Source organism: Polyergus mexicanus, unplaced genomic scaffold (genome assembly GCF_030449975.1).
Source record: "Polyergus mexicanus isolate NDT 795.1 unplaced genomic scaffold, iyPolMexi1.0 SCAF_10, whole genome shotgun sequence".
Classification (NCBI taxonomy): domain Eukaryota; kingdom Metazoa; phylum Arthropoda; class Insecta; order Hymenoptera; family Formicidae; genus Polyergus; species Polyergus mexicanus.
This window is the reverse complement of record NW_027223330.1, coordinates 7,106,006-7,127,106: the sequence shown is the minus strand read 5'-3', so window position 1 is coordinate 7,127,106 and position 21,101 is coordinate 7,106,006. Positions and strand designations below refer to the sequence as shown.

Below are 21,101 nucleotides of genomic sequence, written 5' to 3'. Positions count from 1 at the left end.
GTCAAATAGAGAAGAGAAGGAGGATATAAGTAGAGAAAAGGAAACAAAACAAGAAGCTGAAAAGGGAAACAAAGATAGAGAAGCAGGGGAGAATGGAGAAAGGTGGGATAAAGCACTCGAAAGAGAGAAAAGGAAGTGTAGGAGATATATCAGAGTTTTTGAAGAAGAAGAGAGAGAGAGAGGATAAGAACGGAGAGGAGTCTATTTTTAGATCAAGTAAAATCATAGTAAGATCACCAAAAGCAATGGGGGAGAGAAAGGAGGAGGATAGAGAGGGATGGGAGAGGGAATTGAGGGAGGAATTAAGAAAGGACATAATAACAGGGATAAAATTGCTAGGAGAAGAGATAAGAGAGTATTTAAGAGTGATCAAAGATGGTTTAGTGGGGCAAGGAGAAGGGATAAAAAAGGAATTGGAAAAGATAAGGGAGGAATTTAGAGAGAGGGAGAGGGAATGGAAGGAAGAGAGAAGGGAAATGAGAGGAAGGATAGAAAATCTAGAAAGGAAATTAGAAAAGTGGATAAAGGAAGGGAAAGGAAGAGTAGGAGAGGAGGGCAAGGAGGGAGTAGGGGTAGTAGGAGAAGGTGAATTAGAAACAAAAATAAAGGTAATAGAAAGAAAATTAGAGCGGAAGGAACGAGAGGATAGAAAGTGAAATATAGTAATTAGGAGAGTAGAAATGGAAAAAGGAGACGTAAGAGGAGGAGTAGAAAAGATCTTGGAAATATTAGGAGAAAATATAAAAATAGAGAGTGTGAAAAGAGTTGGAATAATGACGGAAGGAGAGAGAGGAATGGCGGTGGTGACGTTAGGGAGCATGGAACAGAAAAGACAAGTTATGGAGAATAAGAAAAAGTTGAGGGGAAGAGAGGATGGAGGATGATTTAACATGGGAAGAAAGAAAGGTTAGATGGAGGCTCAGGGAGATAGCCAGGAAAGAGGAAGAAGGAAGGAGGGTACGGATGGGTAATGGGGGATTGCAAATAGATGGCAAATGGTGGAAATGGAATGAGGAAGAGGAAGTATTGAAAAGTGAAAGAGGGGAAGTGAAAGGGGAGAGAGTAGGTTATAGGAGAGAGTGACAGGGGGAATAAGGGGGAAGGTAGTTGAGAGGGGACTAGTAATAGAGACGGGGGAGAGGGAGGGAAGGACAAGTGGGAGAGTAATAAGGGGGGGAAGGAGAGGAGAGGGGGAACAGAGAGACGTGGGAGGGGCGGTAAGGAGGAAGAGATATGGAAGATAGCTTTCTGGAATGTAGCAGGTTTAAAAAACAAAGATAAGGGTTTTTGGGATAGGATGGGAGAGTGGGATGTTATAGTACTCATGGAGACATGGGTAGACGAGAAAGGATGGAGGGGAGTAAAAAACAGGTTACAGAAGGGTTTTAAATGGGGGGTACAATACGCGAGCAGAAAGAATAAAAAAGGAAGAGCAATGGGAGGAATGATAATGGAGATAAGAAGGAAAAGGGAAATGGAGATAGGAGAAATTGAAATGACGGAGGAAGGGATGATGACGGGGACATTGAAAAGCGGAGGGGAGGGGTGGAGAATAGTGGGAGTATATGTGAACGAGGACTTAGAGAGGAAGATAGACGGTTTATAGAAGTGGATGGAAGAGAGAGAGGAGAAAGGAAGGAGAATAATAATAGGAGGTGACTTTAATACCAGAACTGGAGAAATGGGAAGAAGGGTAAATCTGGGGGAGGAGGAGGAGATTGGAAAGAATAGGAACTCCAAAGATAAGAAGAGTAATAGGGAAGGGAGAAGATTGGTAGAGGTGCTAGAGGAAACTGGATGGAGTATAATAAATGGGAATATAAAAGGAGATGAAAAAGGAGAATACACGTATACCGAGGGGAGGGGAAACACGGTAATAGATTATGTATTAGAAAATGAAGGGATATGGGAAAAAATAGAAAGATTAGAGATGGGAGAGGACATAGACTCGGATCATCACCCGGTGATTTGCTGGATAAAAGGGGAAGACAGTTGGAAGAAGAAAAGGAAAGTGAGACAAAAAGGCAGGAGAGGGGTTTGGAATGAGGAGGGGAGAGAGAAATTTAGGAGGGAAATAGGAGAAATAAATATAGGAGGGGAAGGAGGGACGGAAGAGGAGATAGAGAAAATGAATGAAAGGATAAAGAAGGCCTTGGAAGAGAGCGAGAAGGGGGAAGGAAAGGAAGAGAAAAGAAAGGGGGGGTGGTGGGATAAGGAGTGTATAGAGAAAAAGAAGGAAGTAAGGCTGAAGTTGAGGAAATGGAGGAGAGGAGAAGAAGAGAGAGGAAGGTATAGAGAGGAAAAGAGAGAATACAAGGAGATGTGTAAAAGAAAAAAGAAAGAGGAGGGAGAAAGATTAATAAGGGAAGCAGGAGAGGCGAGAACGGAAAGTAAAGTATGGGAGATAGTTAATAGGGAGAGGAGGAAAAGGAAAGGAGTAGAGGAAGGGATACAGATGAAGGAATGGAAGGAGTGTTTTATGGGGTTATTAGGAGGAGTAGAAGAAAGAGTTCGGAGAGGAAGAGGGGGAAGGAATAGAAGAGAGATGGAGAGGGAAGTAGAGTGGGAAGAAATAAATAAGATTATGAGCAATTTAAGGTTAAACAAAGCTATGGGGTTGGATAATATACCAAATGAAGTATGGAGATACGGGGGAGAAGATATAAGAAAATGGGTATGGGAAACGTATAACAAGGTATGGAGAGAAGGCCGGGTGCGGCGCCTATACGGCCGGGTACGGCGCCTATACGCGAACACCGTCCGGGCGGTGGCCCTTTACGGGTCACCGGTGTGGGCGGACGCCTTGGTGGCCAATCGGCGCGGCAGCATGCTGCTGCGCAGAGTATTTAGGAGGGTGGCCATCAGGGTAGTCCGAGGTTATAGGACGGTGTCGCACACGGCGGCCTCATTATTGGCGGGGATGCCGCCCGTCGAGCTCTACGCAGACATGTACGCGCACGTTTACGCGCGTACGCGAGAGCTCGGCGGGCTCGGCGTGGTTTTGACCCCTAAGGTCAAGGCCGCCGTGAGACTCCAGGCTAGGCGACGCGCTCTGGAGAGGTGGGACGAACACCTCTCCAATCCCCAAGATACATCGGGGAGGCGCGTCGTCGAGGCCATCCGCCCCCATTTGATTAAGTGGGTCACACGGGCGGGTGGCGAGATGTCGTACCGTGCGACACAGGTATTTACGGGCCACGGGTGTTTCGGCTCGTACCTGTGTCGCATCGGTAAAGAGGACAGCGCACGCTACCACCATTGTACGGGGGGGGACGAGGACACGGCGCAGCACACGCTGGAGGTGTGCCCAGCGTGGGCAGAAGAGCGCCGTGTTCTCGTCAACGTAATAGGGGATATTGACTTCTCGCTCTCGAGCATCGTAGCGGCTATGCTCGAGAGCGAGGAGTCCTGGAGGGCGGTCTCCTCCTTCTGTGAAGCAGTTATGCTCCAGAAGGAGGAGGCCGAAAGGGAGCGAGAGCGGCTTCCCGGAGAACACCCGGGGGGCCGCAATCGCGCCCGACGGGCCCCCGGGGGTGGGCCGATGGGAGCCGGGGCAGCACAAGCCCCCGGGCATCCCAGAAACCCACCCCAGCAAAGGGGGGGCGCACGCAGGGGGAGGGGACGGGGTCGCAACCGTCCCCATTGAACTCCCCCAGCGAATGCGCGGGGCCCGGACAACTCGGGGGGACGTCCGCTATTTCGTCGCGGACGTCTCACCCCGAACTGGGCCCGGTGGTCGGAACCCAGGTGGGGTACCTGGGCCCGACCACGCCCTCCCCGGGAATAACACCGGGATGGCGGCGAGAGGGGCGGTGGTCCCCCTCTCGCCAAGATAGGATGATGTCCCCATCAACAACGGGGACACTGGGGGAGACAGAAACCGCTCCCCCAGCGGGCACGGCTCGTGGGCGGGGGGTCTCTCTGATGTAGTGCATACGCCAGTTTCCAGAGAGGCCCCCTGAAACGCCCGAGATAGGCCACCCGGAGGAGTTTTAGTGGGTAGTCCCCGGCCGTTTGTTTAGGCCGGTGGTAGTCCCACATAACCCCGCCTCGAACCCCATCGAGGCGGGGTATGCGTAAAGGCATTTCCCCTCCGTTACAAAAAAAAAGGTATGGAGAGGAGAGGGATGGCCAGAGGGATGAAAGGAAGGGATAATAGCACCGATTGTGAAAAAAGGAGAAGGAGATAAAGTCACGGATTATAGAGGAGTGACGCTTATGTCAACGCTGTATAAAATATACACATCGATTCTGGCAGAAAGGTTAAGAGAGGAAGTAGAAGAGAAAGGTATAATACCAGAGAATCAGACAGGATTTAGAAAGGGAAGAGAGGTGATGGACAATATATATGTATTGAATTATCTGGCGCAAAGACAGATTAGCAGGGAGAAAAAGAAATTAATAAGTGTGTTTATAGACTTGAAAGCGGCTTTTGACTCAGTAGACAGGGGAGTACTGGTAAGAGCCTTAAGGGAAAGAGGGGTTAGTGAGGGACTGATAGAAAGGATAGAAGAGGTGATAGGGGAGACAAAGAGTAGAGTGAGGATAGGAGAGGAAATAAGTGAAGAATTCTGGACGGGTAGAGGAATGAGACAGAATTGTCCATTAAGTCCGATGTTATTTAACATAGAAATAGCAGATATGGAGGAGGAAATTGCCAGGGGAATTTGGGGTGGAGTTAAGTTGGGAGAGGGGAAGATATTCTCCATGGCATATGCAGACGATATAGTGCTGTTAGCGGAAGAGGAAGATGAGATGAGGGCAATGTTAGCAAGGACGGAAAGATATATGGACAATAAGAGACTGGAGGTGAACGTATTGAAAACAAAGGTCATGGTATTTAGAAAGGGAGGGGGTAGGAGAAAAAGAGTAAAGTGGATGTGGAAAGGGAAGAGGATAGAGGAGGTTAAAGAAATAAAGTATTTAGGATACGTGTTTCAAGCAAATGGTAGACAGGAAGGGCATGTAAAAGACAGGGTAAGGAAGGCGGTGGGAATTATGGGGCAAGTATGGAGTATAGGGAAGAGAAAATTTGGAAAAGATATAGGGAAGAGGATCTGGCTTTTTGATGCATTAGTTTGGACGGTGTTAAGTTATGGAGCAGAGGTAAGGGGCTGGAAGGAGAGGGATAGAGTAGAGAAGGTAGAAGAAAGATTCTTAAAGTGGTTACTAGGAGTAGACAGGAGAACACCAGGATACATGGTAAGGGAGGAATTAAAAAGAAATAAACTTAGAAGTAGGGCGGCAAGAAGAGCATGGAATTTCGAAAAAAGACTAGAAGAAGGGAAAGGAGGGGGTTTAGCGAAGGAGTGTTTGGAAGAAATCAAGAAAAGATCAGAAAAGGATAGAGGAGTGTCGGAATGGGAGAAGGAAAGAGAGAGATATTTCAGGGAAAAAGGGCTAGAGGAATTGGCATGGAATAGAGAGGGAGAGGGAGGGATGATAGAGTATGAGGAAGCGGAAAGAAAAGACAAGGAGTTACAGAAGGGGGAGAGAAAAGAAAGAATAGAGGAGTCGAAGTTTAATAGATGGTACAAGAGAATAAAGAGTGAGGGAATACCAGAGTATTTGAAAAAGGGTTGGTCGGAGAGGAGGTGGGGAAGGATGACAAGATTTAGGGTAAGTAATGAAATGAGGGAAAGTAGGTATTGGGAAAATGAAGAGAAAAAAGTATGCAGGGTGTGTAATAGAGAGAGAGAGAGACATGGGAACCTGTATGGGAGGGATGCGGGAGAGGAGAAGGAGAGGGGGAGGAAAGCTGGCAAGAGGCGGTGGAAAGAATATTAGGAGAGGAAGGGGAGGGGGAAGAATGGATGAAGGAAGTATTGAGGAGAAGGGTGGATAAGGCAGAGGGGAGGGAAGGGGAGGAAGAGAGGGAGTGAAAGAATGAGAGAGAGTGAATGAGAAAGGAAGGAAAGAGGAGAGATGGTGAAGTAAAGGACTAAAAACCGGAAGCGGAGGTCCAAAATAGATTAAGAAGGGTTAGGAATTTAGCGTGTGTGTGTGTATAGGCAGGAAGGAAAGATAGAATAAGGATAGCATAAGTTAGTTTAAGTAGTTTAAGTAGTATAAGTTAGATTAAGGAAATGTATGTGATATGCTAAGGGATGTAAATATTTGTAACCCCTTTGGGGAACAATAAAGATATTCTAATCTAAAAAAATCTAATCTATATCAAGGTCAACGTGATTAGAGCTGGGTCCGTTATAGTAAATAATTACCATGGGAATAAATGAATAAAAGAATATAATAATGAACAAGCAGAAAGAGAGAGAGAGAGAGAGAAAAGCGCGAGTGAACGCGTAAGTGAATATGCGAGAAGCATGAAGTTAAACCAATGCTCGGATTTAGTTGCACATTTCGGCCCGATTCCGTGGTTCACGCCTATTGCCCCCCACTCACCGCTTGTACGTTAGCGACGAGTCGCCAGATATGCGTAACTAAGGAACGCGACGCTTTGTCTCAGGAGCGTCCGTATATAAGAATGCCCAAATATAATAATAAGACAATACTTCTCTATAATTAAAAGTTTTTTTTCAATATTTTATATCAATGAAATATAAAATATTGAAGAAAACTTTTAGAATTTTGATAATTTTCGCAGTGCATTAAAAAAAATATTGTCTTATTTATTATATTTGGGCATTCTTACATATGAACGCTCCTGAGACAAAGCGTCGCGCTCCTTAGTTACGCGTATCTGGCGTCTTGTCGCTAACGCACGAGCGGTGAGTGGGGGGCAATAGGCATGAGCCACGGAATCGGGCCGAAATGTGCAACTAAATCCGAGCACTGAGTTAAACGATACGCGATACGTAATAGATGGCGAGCGAGCGATTAGAAAGAGTATGATCGAGAGAGAAAAGATACTGCAATAATGTTAGTGCGTACATGTATACAATTACTCTCACATCAATGAAAGAAACAAAGATGGTATGATTTTGTTTGTCCTTGTCATGTAAGATTGCAGCTCCGTCTATCGCGACATCACGCAACTAATCTACTGCTCTGTTTTACTCTTGAGCCTCGATTTCGCACACACACATATGTACGAAATTTTTATAAACGTAGATTTTTTTTACTAGGCTTCTAAATACATTTTTAAACGTTCACTTATATTCTTTCATGCATTTCCGAGTGGGAACTTATCTTATTTTGTATGCACAAACTGCACAACTTTTATATTAAGCAAATATTGTTACAACCTGACGTAAGAAGCCGATAAGAAAACTGTAATTTTTTAGCTTTTCTTCGTTTTTAACATAAAAGCGCATAGTTCCCACTTTGTTGATGTATATACTTTAATGGAAAAGAATTTCTCATTTCATGTAACCAATAAAAAAATTTCGGTGTACAAAAATATACTTATTATGGCCGGTAAAACAGGACATCCTCGGCATCCTCTTAAGATATATAATAAGTGCGAGATGCACTGACGCTCGCTCTCGCACAGAATCGAAATACCGTACATATCGCGCCCGACTATTATAATCGCGAATAAGTGAAAGTGTACTGAATCTTACAAAACATACAAAATTATACCTAACGTCCGAGAGTGTCTTATTTCGAGCGTGGGTCCTAATCCTTTGAGCGTACAAATCTTAAAAGACCTCTTCTTTAGCGGCTAGAGGCACAACAATCTAAACATAGAATCCTCTTTATTCTTATTATCTTCTTCATCTCTCTTTACTTCAAAAATTCTGAAATATCTTCTACGCTTCCTTTTCTCTTTTTCGAATGCTTTATACCTGCTTTATCCATTCTCCCTTACTTCTCTATTCTTATTTCCCTTTTCAACTTCTTGTTTTATACTCCTTTCCTTTTCGCTTCTTATCTCTTCTTTCTCTATTTGATTATTCTTGTTTCTCTATCTACATTTTTAATGCACATTTATTAATAAAATTTAACAATAATAAGTTCGCGCACCAATAACCACACGTTGGTCCTTATTTCCTACTTAATTGTTTTATTTTGCATTTTCCCAGCATTTTTACTTACGAATACGCGCATAATTTAACGCTATCATTATAGAATATGCTCGTTTGCAGATTTTAATCTTGCCCCTTCAAAATAATTAGCATTACTTAATGTATACATAAAATAAAACAAAGTTTATGATCAATCCTATAGTATTATTGCCATTTTCAGTATCGAGGGGATTAATAATAATAATAATCGCGTTTTTTATATAGGTCAGTACATGTTAAGAGCGACATCAACGCTGATGATAGAATTACAAGATAAAATAACCCTCTCTCTTTGTATGATGAGTTCACTGATCGAGATGACTACTTTGAACAGGCATCATATTGAACTAAACAGTACAACTGTTCAATGGTTAAAACGTATTAGACCAATCTTTGAGCGTAATTCAGCAATGTACGAACAAATGAAATTTGATTTGGAAGAAAAACTTCAAGAAGAGATAGCGATTCTAAATGCACAAGTAGAGGACATGTTTCCTAGGTAAATCATACTCTGCCTATATATTTTATATTTATAGTATGATAAATATTATAAAAGAGCTTTCGTTGACCACATTTTCTTTTTCCTACGTTTGATACATGCACCGAAGTAAGGTATTGCCGAGTAAATACTCTGCTTGTGAAGACGAGATGTATTCATTGCAACAAATTTATTTACAGTATATGTGCAAGATTGTGTTTGTGTGTGTGTGTGAGCGCGCGCCTGCGTGCGTGCGTATGTAGTTTCTTTATGGTGGCTCCGAAAAGGACTGTTTAGTTTCTTTGATGATCCCGAAAAGAATCGTTTGGTACTAAAGGGGCGCTACTTGCAACATTTCCTTTATTGTCACTAGTTCTACTTTGATGTACCGAAGTAATCCATACCGCGAATCTGACTATCGATAAAAGGCCGGAAATGTCCTCGCAGTCGTGTAACTTTCTAGTGACTAGCAGTCTTCTGTCTTGTATTCCTGTGCGCGTCGAACTTTTCCAGTCGGAGTTGAATTAGGCGCTTTGACAACCGTTATCCGCTCGTTCTGTATGCCCTTGTGCACGACTTGGCCGGTCAATCTGTTTGGTTTGCTTTTGACTGCCTATGTGATAGTGGCACCAGCGAGAACGGAGGCAAAAACCCTCAAAGATGAGGAGTAGCGCTTAGATCCTACGTGGTAAGAAGCTTACAGATAGACCAGGTGAAGCGCACTAGTCTAACAGGATGAGGCTCCATTGCTAAAAAGTCCACTCGACGTCTTTTTTCTTGCTGCGTTTAACTAGGCATTCCCCAAACTCTTTTATTGGCTTTCTTAGTAACTGGTTCCGATGACGCGAGAGGCGGCTACAGACGTGTCCGCTCATTCTATATGCCTTTAGTGATGGGTGTTATGCTCACAAAACTTACTACTGCGCTTGCCATCAAGATTTGCTATTTTGTGTCATAAGAACTTACTTTCTGATAGTAGCCACAACTAGTGATAATAATCAATGTTGTTGTTCGGGTTGGGTTTCTTCGCGCATACGTAGTAGAGTGGCAGTCAAAAGAGCGATGTATGTATCATTATCATCATCAACGACGCTACAGCCTAAATCGAGCCTTGGCCTCTTCAATGTTCTGTTTCGATACTCTGATTTTTTTCAGTTCTTCTTTCTTTCCCTAGTATTTCCTAAGCATCCTTAGTCACGTTGTCTACCCATATGGCTCTTGGTCTGCCGGCGTTTTGTTTCCCCCTGCTATCCAGTGAGAGCTATTTTTGCAACCAAAATTTTTGGCATTCGTTATACATGTCCTACCCATCGGAAATGCATTAGTTTAATATGCATAGAGGCTTCCTGTATAATTGTTGTAACTCGTGATTGTATATGATTCTTCGGATTTCGCCGTCGTTTACTGTTCCGTAAATCTTCCTTAATATCTTCTCGAGTCTATCCAGTGTTTCCGAAGTTCTGTTCATCATCATCCATGCTTCATTTCCATAGCATACCATTGTACGGATAAATGTTTCATACAAGTAGAGTTTAATATTTCTATGAATATTTTGAGACTTTATAATCGGCAGTATTGAATAGAATGTTCGATTGCTATTCGTTTTTGAACCTCCTAGCTTTCATCATTATTAGTAGCTACATTGAAGCCCAGATAGGAGAAGTTGTTTATAACTTCAAAGTTGTAATCTTCTATGGTGATGTTTTATCCTATTCTATTCCTTCGCCTTTTGCTTTGAAACATAAACTTAGTTTTGTGTTCATTTACTATCAATTCTACCTCTTTGGCTTGTTTAGTTTGTTAAGCTTGTTTATCGCCTTGTGTGAATAGAGTAAGTTTTTATTCATTAAAAATGGAGTCGCGAAGAAAAGGAGAAATTAAAAAATTAGACACATAGGTTTGCGTTAAACCTAGCTTTGCGTGGAAAGATGTAAACCTATGTAGAATCTTACTTCGCATTAAAAAGTATATGCGTGGAGGCAGTATGTTCCGTCCCTCTTACGGAGGGGAGGGCTCCACTTTCGGAAAATATACCTAACCCAAACCTATATATTTCTGATATACTGTGTCCGATCGGAGCTGTATCCGATCGAGATGATGTCCGATTACAACCATATGTGTCCGATCGGGATGGTGTCCGATTACAACCATATGTGTCCGATCGGAACTGTCTCTGATTGTGTCCGATTGGGACTGTGTCCGATTGCAACAGTATGTGTCCGATCAGAACTGTATCCAATTGGGTCTGTGTCCGATCGAGCTTGTGTCCGATCGGGACTGTGTCCGATCCGACATGTGTCCGATCGGATTTGTCTGATCTGGAAATATTGTCGTTTCCGATCGATAATCCCGTTTGAGCTTCCCATAATTTGAGCATCAGTTCGTGGACCTTGTAGAGCCACAAGCTGCCTTCCGCTATATTTTAATAATTCTTATAGTATGTTATCTAAGCTTGGAGCTTTGTTGTTTGTAAGCTTGTTTATCGCCTTGTGTGAATAGAGTAAATTTTTACTTATTAAAAATGGAGTCGCGAAGAAAAGGAGAAATTAAACGATAAAAAATTAAAGAATTTTACGGCCAGATGTAAATAATTTTAAAGGATGTTTAGTTCTCTCATATAGGAAATAAAGCATTTTGTACAGCATGTAATAAGGGTACTAGATGTTGTAAAACAAATTCAATTCAACATTCGCAAAAAATCAAACATTAAAAAAGTAAATTTTAGTGATGATAACGCGATTGATAATGTCGAAAATATATTGTCATATAAAGATAAAATCAAAATCGCAAAAATTTAATTAGCCGTATTTTTGCTGAGCATAATCTAGCTTTTGATAAATGTGCATATTAGGATACTTTCAATGATCTTGATCTTGATATATGTTGTCAAGGTTATGACCACGAGTAACATCCAAAAGGTTTTAGCCGTTGCTTATTGTCTATTAAAAAGTTATTTAATTAAATTGTATAGATAAGAACAAGTATTAAATGCAATAATTAACCTTTCACGATTTAAAAGAAAAACCGTGAACTTTATATTTTATATTAAATCCCCCCTCACTTTACTCTACGGTGTACATCTGCGCCAGCGTAAATGCTGGTAATCTGTCCACTAGATCCACCACGTGGTAACGGTGGAAAATCGTATTATTAATTGGGAACAGAAGAAGGGGCTGTTTAGGCGTAGAGGTATAGGATGGACTACTCGAGGAGGCTTCCATGCATACTGGTGACGAATCAAGACTCATCGCTGAGCGGTTACGGGGGCCAATTTTTAATCGTTTAATACGAATGGATCGTTCTGGAGACGTGCTTGAAATGTCGTCTCTCCGTGGCAGTCGGCACTGCATCCATTGAGCGAGATTCCAACACCGCTCTGGAGTCGTATAAACTATGTTAAAGTAGCGTAAAGATGAGGTCTGAATAGCTCATTTTTTTTGTACAGTTGCCCAGAAAGCGAAAGACTCTGGTTCGATTCCCGATTCAGCTATTCGTACCCCGCATATTTCTGTAGACTCACAAATGTTGTTTTCTAACAATTATTTGTCGGGCTGAGGAAGTGAGTAAATGCCCTACACAGATATGACAGTGCCATTACCACGGAAGAGATGGATACTTGGTTCGTGCCTCCTGCCGCCTTAAATCCCACACCCCCCTTACTTCACTCACTTGTATATTAAATGAAGATGAGGGAAAGCAATTAAGAGCCAGAGCGGTAATTTATACGCAAATTTTATTATAATAATATTATGTTAACGTAACAAATGATAGAGATTAAGTAATAAAAAGTGTGCATTTCGGTCTTTTTCTTATCATCTTCAGCACAATTACAATGTAAATAAAGAATAGAAATCGAGCTGTTCAAATGTGATTTCAAAAAGGAGTCGCTAACATAAGACTACAAAAAGTTACAACGAATAAGTTGCACATGTTATCAAAAGTCAAATGTGATACATTCCATTTTTTGAATAAAAATTAGATTTGCGTTAGGTTAGGTTAATTTTTTTGGAAGGAGTATACGGGGAGAGGCGTTCCTCCGCCTACGCATTTACTTAAATACTTAAATATACAATTAATATGAAATTCATGCTCGGAGAAGTTCAGATTATTGCATTTACTACTTATTTTTATAGTACAATTTAATTGTTAATAACTTCTTAATAAACAACGAGCGACGCTAAAACCTCTTGGATGTTACTCAAGATCATAATCTTGATAACATATGTCAAGGTCAAACTTATCGCAGAATGGTCCCCTAATATGCATATTTACCGAAGCTTTTAAATCGATTATGGCGTGTAAATGAATTTTCAGATCATGTCGATTTCTTTCATGTGCGACTTAGTAAACAATTCTTTAAAGAATTCTTATATCTTTTTTAATATGCGTTCATTTTTTTTGTACTATTATTTCCTGTATACCTAGATATATGCAAAATTTTTAGTTTATTTTTCGCACGTTTTCGATTTAAATGAATATGTACAATATCATTCAATCACCGAAATAGTTGCCCTTGTTTTGTATGACTTTGCATTCCTTTGCTAAATTCCCTATTTCTTCTCGAAAAAAATTAGTTGGAAGCAATAAAATTTTTTATTCATAGCTATATTTCAATCACTTTTCGAAAGCGTTATGCAGTTAAAGAATGTTGTTTTGACTGAAATAAGTAGTAATCTGAAGATACGAAGTCCGATAAATATGACACATAAAGGAGAATTTCCCAATTCGAGTTTAAAATGGTCTGCTGAATACGAAGAGCAACATCCGGCCTAGCGTTGTTGTACAGCAAAATGACCGTTTCTGTCTAGTAAATAATCTTTTTTGTTCGATTTCATTGGTTAAATGATTCAATTGATGATTATGGTATTTGACGCAGTAACGGTTTCACTCAATTAGAGAAGCTCGTAAAACAGTACATCCTTCATGTCTCACTAAATGCAGAAGGAGCTTTTTGACATGGATGCTCGTTTTTATTTGTTCTTAATGCCTTTAAATCGTTAAAACTAATATTTGCAAGTATTGTGATATACAATACCTTCATCAATAATATAAGAGATTCGCGTGCTTTAGCGGCGTTTTTCCATGTTGAAACTTGTACTATGCAATGTAGAATATATAGTTTTCCGATCATTCATTGAATTCGTTATTATTTTGCGGAGTTATGTTTATCATTAAATTATGACGTATGACGTTTCGCAAACTTTAAATGCTTATTTTCAAAAATGTAAAAAAAGCGGGAATTTATTTGAAATTTAAATAATTATATCAGAGGGCGCTGAAATAATAATAAAACTTGGACACATCTAGCTTTAAATATACTCTTATTATTTTGTTAACTGTCTATGCGTAGTTTGTTGATTACTATTGTTCTTTTTTTCATTACGAGGATCTTTATTGCGTCTAATAAATACATTAAAGGTAGCGATTTTTTTCGAAGAAGGACATAGAAGAATGAACATTTGCACATTGATTCGCAACAATAACGGACGTGCAGATTTTTGTCTATCTCCAGGGTTTCATCGTTAACAATTACAGATTTATGATAGACACGGTGCTTAGAAATGAAAATAAACTGACTTATCAGTAACATAGAGAGATCGATTCTAATCCAACCCCGAAGGGAGAGTGGAATGGGGGAGACAAAAAGTAAGGGAACGAGCGTGGTAGGGTAGAGAGAAGCGTGACATCATTCTGCGAGAAGAGAAGTTGGAAGAAGGCGGGAAAGAAGTTGTTGCCGGTTGGCGTAAGGAAACAGTGAGAAGAAAGGTGTGATATCAGTGAGCGGAGGGAATGAGATGAGCAGAGAGATGAGACGGAGTCTACTACATTGGTTACTCGTATCTGGCGATACATATGCGGTATTAAGACTCAATCAGTAATAAAATATATGTACGCAATGCTAAGGCATATTCAGTGGAATAGTTGCATCGAAGTGGCGTGTCTGAAATCATTGATATATCTCTTAGAAAGCAAGGATGGAAGGTTCTTTTTTGCGTTTTCCGACGACGTGATATACGTGATATAAGGTAAGGCACATCCGGTAATGGCGCGCATTATCCAGTTGCGCCATATTCAAGAGCATTTGAATTTGTACACTTGTGTTTAAAGTCGCTAACGCGAATCTAAGTCATGTCCGAGCTATTCTTACACGTTTGGATATGACGTATATTTGGATACGCATGATGGCGAGATTGCCATTTTCCAATGACGAAACGCTTTAATATGTATAAAACATGGGGGTATGTTTAATTTTATGATGATATGTACCAAATGTAAAGAAGAATGTACGATAGTGGTGGAATAAGCAAGATGAAGGCCACGCGAGAGATAGAAAACACGTCTGAGAAAGAAACTTACGTGCTCAGAGTGTTAGATTACACGGAGCATTTGAAAACAGTTTGAAAATATCTAATTGATACTAAACATGTCGTGTTGAAAGAGAGCAGATTAAAACATAACGGAACATTATTTAAGAGTTTCTCGGAAAGTGTGTAGATTGAGAGTTGTGGTTTATAACGGTAAAAGATGAAGTTATGAATTTGCGGCTCGCAGAAAGTTGAAAGACAAAGCTATAAAGTATATAAAGCATGCACGTTTAAACAATTTACGAACAGTCGGGATGAAATTTTATGGGAATCGAGGAGATAAGGAGTACAACTATCCGTTTCAAAAGAGGGACGATTGACGCGCTGGTATACGTATGAGCAAGAAAAAGAAATATTTTGTCGAGAACGGGTCATAAATGAGTGAGACCTCGACGCACCCAATCGATTATGAATCAAGTATAATGACATAGAGCACGCGATAGAATATAGCGACTTATTAAGTATTATTTAAGAAGAACTAGGGGACTTTCGTTTCCAATAAGAGTGAGATGACATGGCGTTTTTAGTGCAACATATTTAAAGAGCTTTTTTAGAAAAAGTGAGTAGGGACAGAGAGAGAGAGAGAGTGAGGAAGTGTGAGATGCATAGAAAGTATAATGAAGAGCGAGTGATGCGGGTAGGTGACGGCATCTAATGAAGTGAGAAAGTATTAGAAGGTGAATTAAGTGGTACGGCGTAAAGTTTTGAATAAAAGAAATGAATCCGGCAAAAGAGAATAAGAAAGGAAAAGGGTGAAATTTAGAAGGAGTGTTTAAGGGAGGAGAAATGGGGCAGAAGTTTAGAGAATTTTGAGAAGATATTAAAGAAGAGAGTGGATTACGGAGGATGTTATGGAGATAGAGAGGAAAAAGAATGGGCATTTCAAGCGAGTAAAAAGATCGCCAGAAGAGAAAGCGAGGGAACTAGAGAATTTTTAAGACTAGAGGACTAGTGAAGTTGATAAGAAAAATGATAGAAGAATTTAAATATAGGTAAGAAAGACTGGAGAAAAGTTTGGGGGATATAAGGAGGGAATTAGAGGAATTTAAGAGAAAAGAAGAACGTTGGGAAGAAAAGAGAAGGGAGATTAAAAATCGATTGGAAAATCTGGGAAGAAAATGGGAGGGAAAAGAGAAAGGAAAGATAGAGGAAATAGAAAAAAGTCAGAAGTTTTACAAGAGAAAATGGAGGAAGGAAGGGAAAAAGAAGTTAGGACGGAAATGAGAGTTAGGAAAAAACTCAGAGAATTGAGAAAGGAAAAGAAAGAAAGAGAGAGAGAGGAAGGGAAGGAAAGGGCAGGATAGAAAGAAGGATATTGTGATTAAAGTATCGAAAGTGAAGGGGGTGGAGAGGCTGAGAGGAAGGTTGAAGAATTATGGGAGAAGTTAGTAGTAAAAATGAGAATTGAGAGTGTAAAGAGGGTAAAATTGAAGAAGCAGGAAGATGGTGAGATGCTAGTAATGAAATTAAAGAAGGAAGCTGAGAAAAAAGAGGTTCTAGAGAAGAATAATTGTTGAAATAATATGTAGGCAAAATGAGAAGTATGAAGATATAGATGTGAATAGTTCAGTTATTCGGCAAGCGAAAAACTTGCTTTTGATTCCTGATTCAGCATCTCACCCTAATATTTTACTAACTAATGCTTTTTCATAGAGGTACGGAGAATTTATTATAAATAAATTTCAAAGTAAGATTTATTTAATCATTTGGTATCGTACCAAGAAAAATGTATTCACTGTGCATAATTATTTAGTTTTATAGAAAATTACTTTTCCAATTATTTAAATTTTAAGAAAAAAATTTTTTTTTTAAACTTACCTTATGTGTCTGGCTGTTAACGGTCTGGGAAATTTAAATTAAATAATTATTAAATCAAATTATAATAATTTCTAGGTTAATTATAATGAACGATATGGATGATGCCGAACGAATAAAAGAGTACATTGAGGATATGCGAAAAATAGTGCGCCAGTTGAAACGTATGGAGCAGAAGGCCGAATGGATAAACGCCGAGGAAACATTGTTTCATTTTCCGCTATCCATATATCCGCGTATTAAGGAATTGAAGGAAATTATTTTGCCGTTTTACGCTTTGATTTATCGTGGTTATCAATGGCAAAGAGATCGTGGAGTTTGGCTGGACGGTCCCTTTGAGTATCTTGATGTGCAGCATATTGAGGACAAACTTAATCAATACCTCATCGATTTCACCAAAACCAATAAGCAATACAAGACAAGAATCAAGATGCAAATTGCAATTAATTACCCATACAGGTTATTATACCCGAAAATTTAAAAAATCTCTTTCTACTTACAAACTCTAAGAACAATTTAAAATCGATTTTTTCCCGAACTGATATAATATCGAATATAATTTTTATTTTTTGTAAATTTAAAATTTGTAACATTTTAAATATTTACACAAATAAAAATCTTGAATTGTAAAGGACCCCTCATCATTTTTATGGGAAAATGCCTTTTTGCGGATTTGGCTAACTTTCGGAAATGTTGTAGTTCTCATCTGAACAAATGTCTCAATGGGCACAATTTGATCCTATGAGTTATTTTTACGCTATAAGCCCTGAAAGATCCAGATTTAACATGCAAAGGTACAAGCTTTTCCGCTCGATATACAAGGTGTATCCTAAAAAGTGGGAAGTATTGCAAGAAAAATTCAAGACATAAAAATAAGAAAAAAATTCATATAAACATATGTCCGATATGAACGTGTTTTCAAGTTATAGCTTGTTTTATTTTTCAACAGAATTAAGATAATTACGGTTACAAGAAGTGCTCAAAATGACTACCTCTAACTTGAATACAGGCTTTAACATGTATCATCATAGATTGTCTGACTTTTTCAAAAATTCCGGGTATTGCGTGAATTTCCCGGCAACCATCTTCAACACATTGATGAAGTATCTCGACGTTGTCAATGGGTGATTTGTAAACAATAGATTTTAAATGCCCCCACAAGTAATAATCGAGTGAATTCAGGTCTGGAGAGCGAGCTGGTCAGGCAATAGGATCAGCACGGCCTATCCATCTACCAGGAAACCGATATCCAAGTATTCCAATTCTATTGGAAAATAAAACAAGCTATAATTTGAAAACAAGGTCATATCGGACATATATTTATATAAACTTTTTCTCCTATTTTTGTATCCTGAATCCTCCATTGCAATATTTCCCACTTTTTAAAATACACCCTATATATGACTCTTGGTGCGCGCGCGCGCGCACACACACATACACGCACACACACACGCATATTCGACCGAGGGTCATATATAGCGAGTCGAAAAACACCTTTACATGCTAAATCTAGACCTTCCAAGACTTGGAAACGGAAACGGCTTGTAGGATCAAATTGTGTCCATTGAGACATTTGTTTAAAATGATGAGAACTGCAACATATCCAAAAATTAGCCAAATCCGCAAAAAGGTATTTTCCCATAAGAATGGTGCGGAGTCTTGTATTGAATTAGAAATTATTTAGTTTACCTAAAAATAATGTTTTATTTTCTCTACTATTTTCACATCGAAAATAATTTCGAAACAATTTTTTATTCTCAATTATTTTTTAACTTCAAAAAATTTAACGATAGTTTACACTCAATGTTTTCGTATTTTAAAAAATCGATTTTAAATCAATTACAGAACTTTTAGATAAAAAAGCTATCATGATAATTCTACTAACACAATTTAACAAATAATAACTTTTTTTAAACATTAATACAAGAATAATCACTCACATTTCTTATAATTATTTTGACGCTGAATATGATTTCAATTTTGAAATTATTCTATGCGTCACCATTTTGAAAAATTTGCAGTTACAGTTGCAAGAAATGCTTATTTTATGTATTTATCATATTATGTATTTTGTCATATTATAATATGATATATGGCCTGTTGGAAAAGTGTTATTGCAATTAAAATTAAGTATGTTGTTAGAATTTTCAGTTTTCAAAAGGAATTTGTTATACTAACTATTATATTAATAAGATCTTCATATTTAATATAAAATTAATAATGAAAAAGTTGTGAAGATTGTACACATCGAGAATCTCTTCTAAACAGTTTTAAATAATGTTTACTTAAACTTAAGGCTTGACAGAAGTGACGGGCAAACTCCACATTGATATGAAATGATTCAATCGATCGATCTATCGATATTGTGTGCAGCATTAGCGCAGTAAAGGGATATGTGATTTACGATCCCGAAAAGGAAAGAGGGCGGGAAGGAAGTTGTTGCCGGTTGCCGTAAAGAAACAATGAGAAGAAAGGTGTGATATCAGTGAGCGGAGGGAATGAGACGAGCAAAGAGATGAGACGGGGTCTACTACATTGGTTACTCGTATCTGGCGATACATATGCGGTATTAAGACGCAGTAAAGGGACATGTGATTTACGATCCCGAAAATATCTTTCAGCAGTCGTATCTACTACTACTATGCTATTATTATATGATGCAAGAGGGACAAAAATTACATCATTGTCTCTCTTTATCACCCAACTGGACTTTTTTTCATTTTTAATTGGTCTTTTTATGGTCTCAATTGGGCTCCGCTCTTCCCCTTCACTCGCACTTTTAAAACACCTAATTCAACTTAACCCATTTTTTAGAGGTGAAATATTACAATTACATACCATATATTGAGATTTATTTACTTCAAATAATACTTCCTCTCTAAAAAATAGATCGCATTAGGTTAGGTTTTTCTAAGAATGGGGGACAGGGAAAAAGGCGAAATCCTTCCTTCGCCCACGCATTATATTTTTACCAGGTTTATATTAATAAATCTATTAAAAGTGCTCTCTATTAAATGTACATGGTGGTAGAAAATTACATTTTATTCAATAAACATTTTATGTTAAATATCTCAAAAAATGTACGAAACTGTCAATTATAAAACAAAGTAAACATTAATCAACATCCTCATCCTTACAAAACTTATGTTAAAATCAAATTTATTGACAAGGTATCTGTTAATATTGTTGCGTCCGCAGATCAAAATCGATATTACTTGAACACGTGCGACACAACCGGCACTCACGTACCGCGACATAAATAAAGAACACTTATTAAAAAGAACAAGAGGAACTTTAATAATAGCTTAGAGCACAGAACAGTTAGTTTCGTAATCCGTCAATCCATCCGCTCGGAATCACCACCGACGCGAGACTCCAAGATGACCGATCTCTCCCAAGATGTCCGCCGTTGTTTAACAACAATCCACAGCACCGTGTTTGGGGATGTTCTCTCGGAGACGGGTACAGCAGATTCAGGAATAACCGCCACAGACAACACGCAACAATATAAACAATTAATATTTTAACCAAAAAACAATTGTACAAATATATTCTACAAAAATAATAATATTATAAGAGGCTGTAGGGCATATAGTCTGTTTGACATAACTTCCTATCGCCATTTGTATTACGCGTGCAGCAGCTGTCTCATTGCCAATTGATAGTCAACTCGACAACAGCGCTTTTATTTGCTAGATTGACTTAGCAACCTATGTTTGTTTGCCGTTGCGATGCAATCATGGTTATTCGGAGTTCGTTATACAAAAGAACGCGTCGAGACGTGACTCGTATTCCGGTTACCTGATACAGTTAAGACCGATTACTTATTCTTTTTCGCGATTTGCGTAAGCGTTTATTTAAGTGTCGGACGCACTAAAGGATTAACGAGGTTTTATGAGTCAGGAGAGAAGGCGTAAAGGAATTTGCTAGAACTGGTTATTTTATTAATGCACAATATTGGTTTCACAACTGTGACTCTTTAATGATTGGATCTCGCGTATTAAATACTTAACGGACATTCACGCGAATTGCGAGGAAGAACACAAGGAGGAATAAGTAAACGGTCTTAACTGTATGAAAGCCGGAACACGAGTCATGTCTCAACTCATGTTTTTTCATATCTCGAACCCTTAACAACCCATGGTTGCATGGCAACATAAATAAACATAGGTTGCTAAGTGAATAGCAAATGAAGGCGCTGTTGTCGAATTGGCAAGCAACGAGACAACCGCTGCACGCGGAATATAGATGGCAGCAGAAAATTATGCCAAACGGACTATAAGGTCTATAGCCTCTTACATAAGTATTTAAAACGCGAAGTCCATTTATATAAAAGTGATATATTTGTTAAACAAATATTGTTAATAAAATAACAAGACGAGTTCTGGCAAATTCCTTTGCGCCTTCAATCTTCTGATTCGTAAAACCCTCGTAACCTCTCGGCCAGCCTTACAATATCAACAAATTGTGCCAACT

At 39.2% G+C, this 21,101-nt stretch overlaps 1 protein-coding gene across 1 annotated transcript in view; it reads left to right on the top strand.

Annotated features, from left to right (window-relative positions):
- The window catches only part of Dhc62b (Dynein heavy chain at 62B), a 962,114-nt gene that overhangs the window by 109,020 nt on the left and 831,993 nt on the right, over nucleotides 1–21,101 (top strand). Inside the window, exons 7-8 of the mRNA XM_070302893.1 lie at nucleotides 8,193–8,466; nucleotides 16,704–17,084. Coding sequence (XP_070158994.1) covers nucleotides 8,193–8,466; nucleotides 16,704–17,084 — 655 coding nt within the window. The remainder of the gene's footprint in view (nucleotides 1–8,192; nucleotides 8,467–16,703; nucleotides 17,085–21,101) is intronic.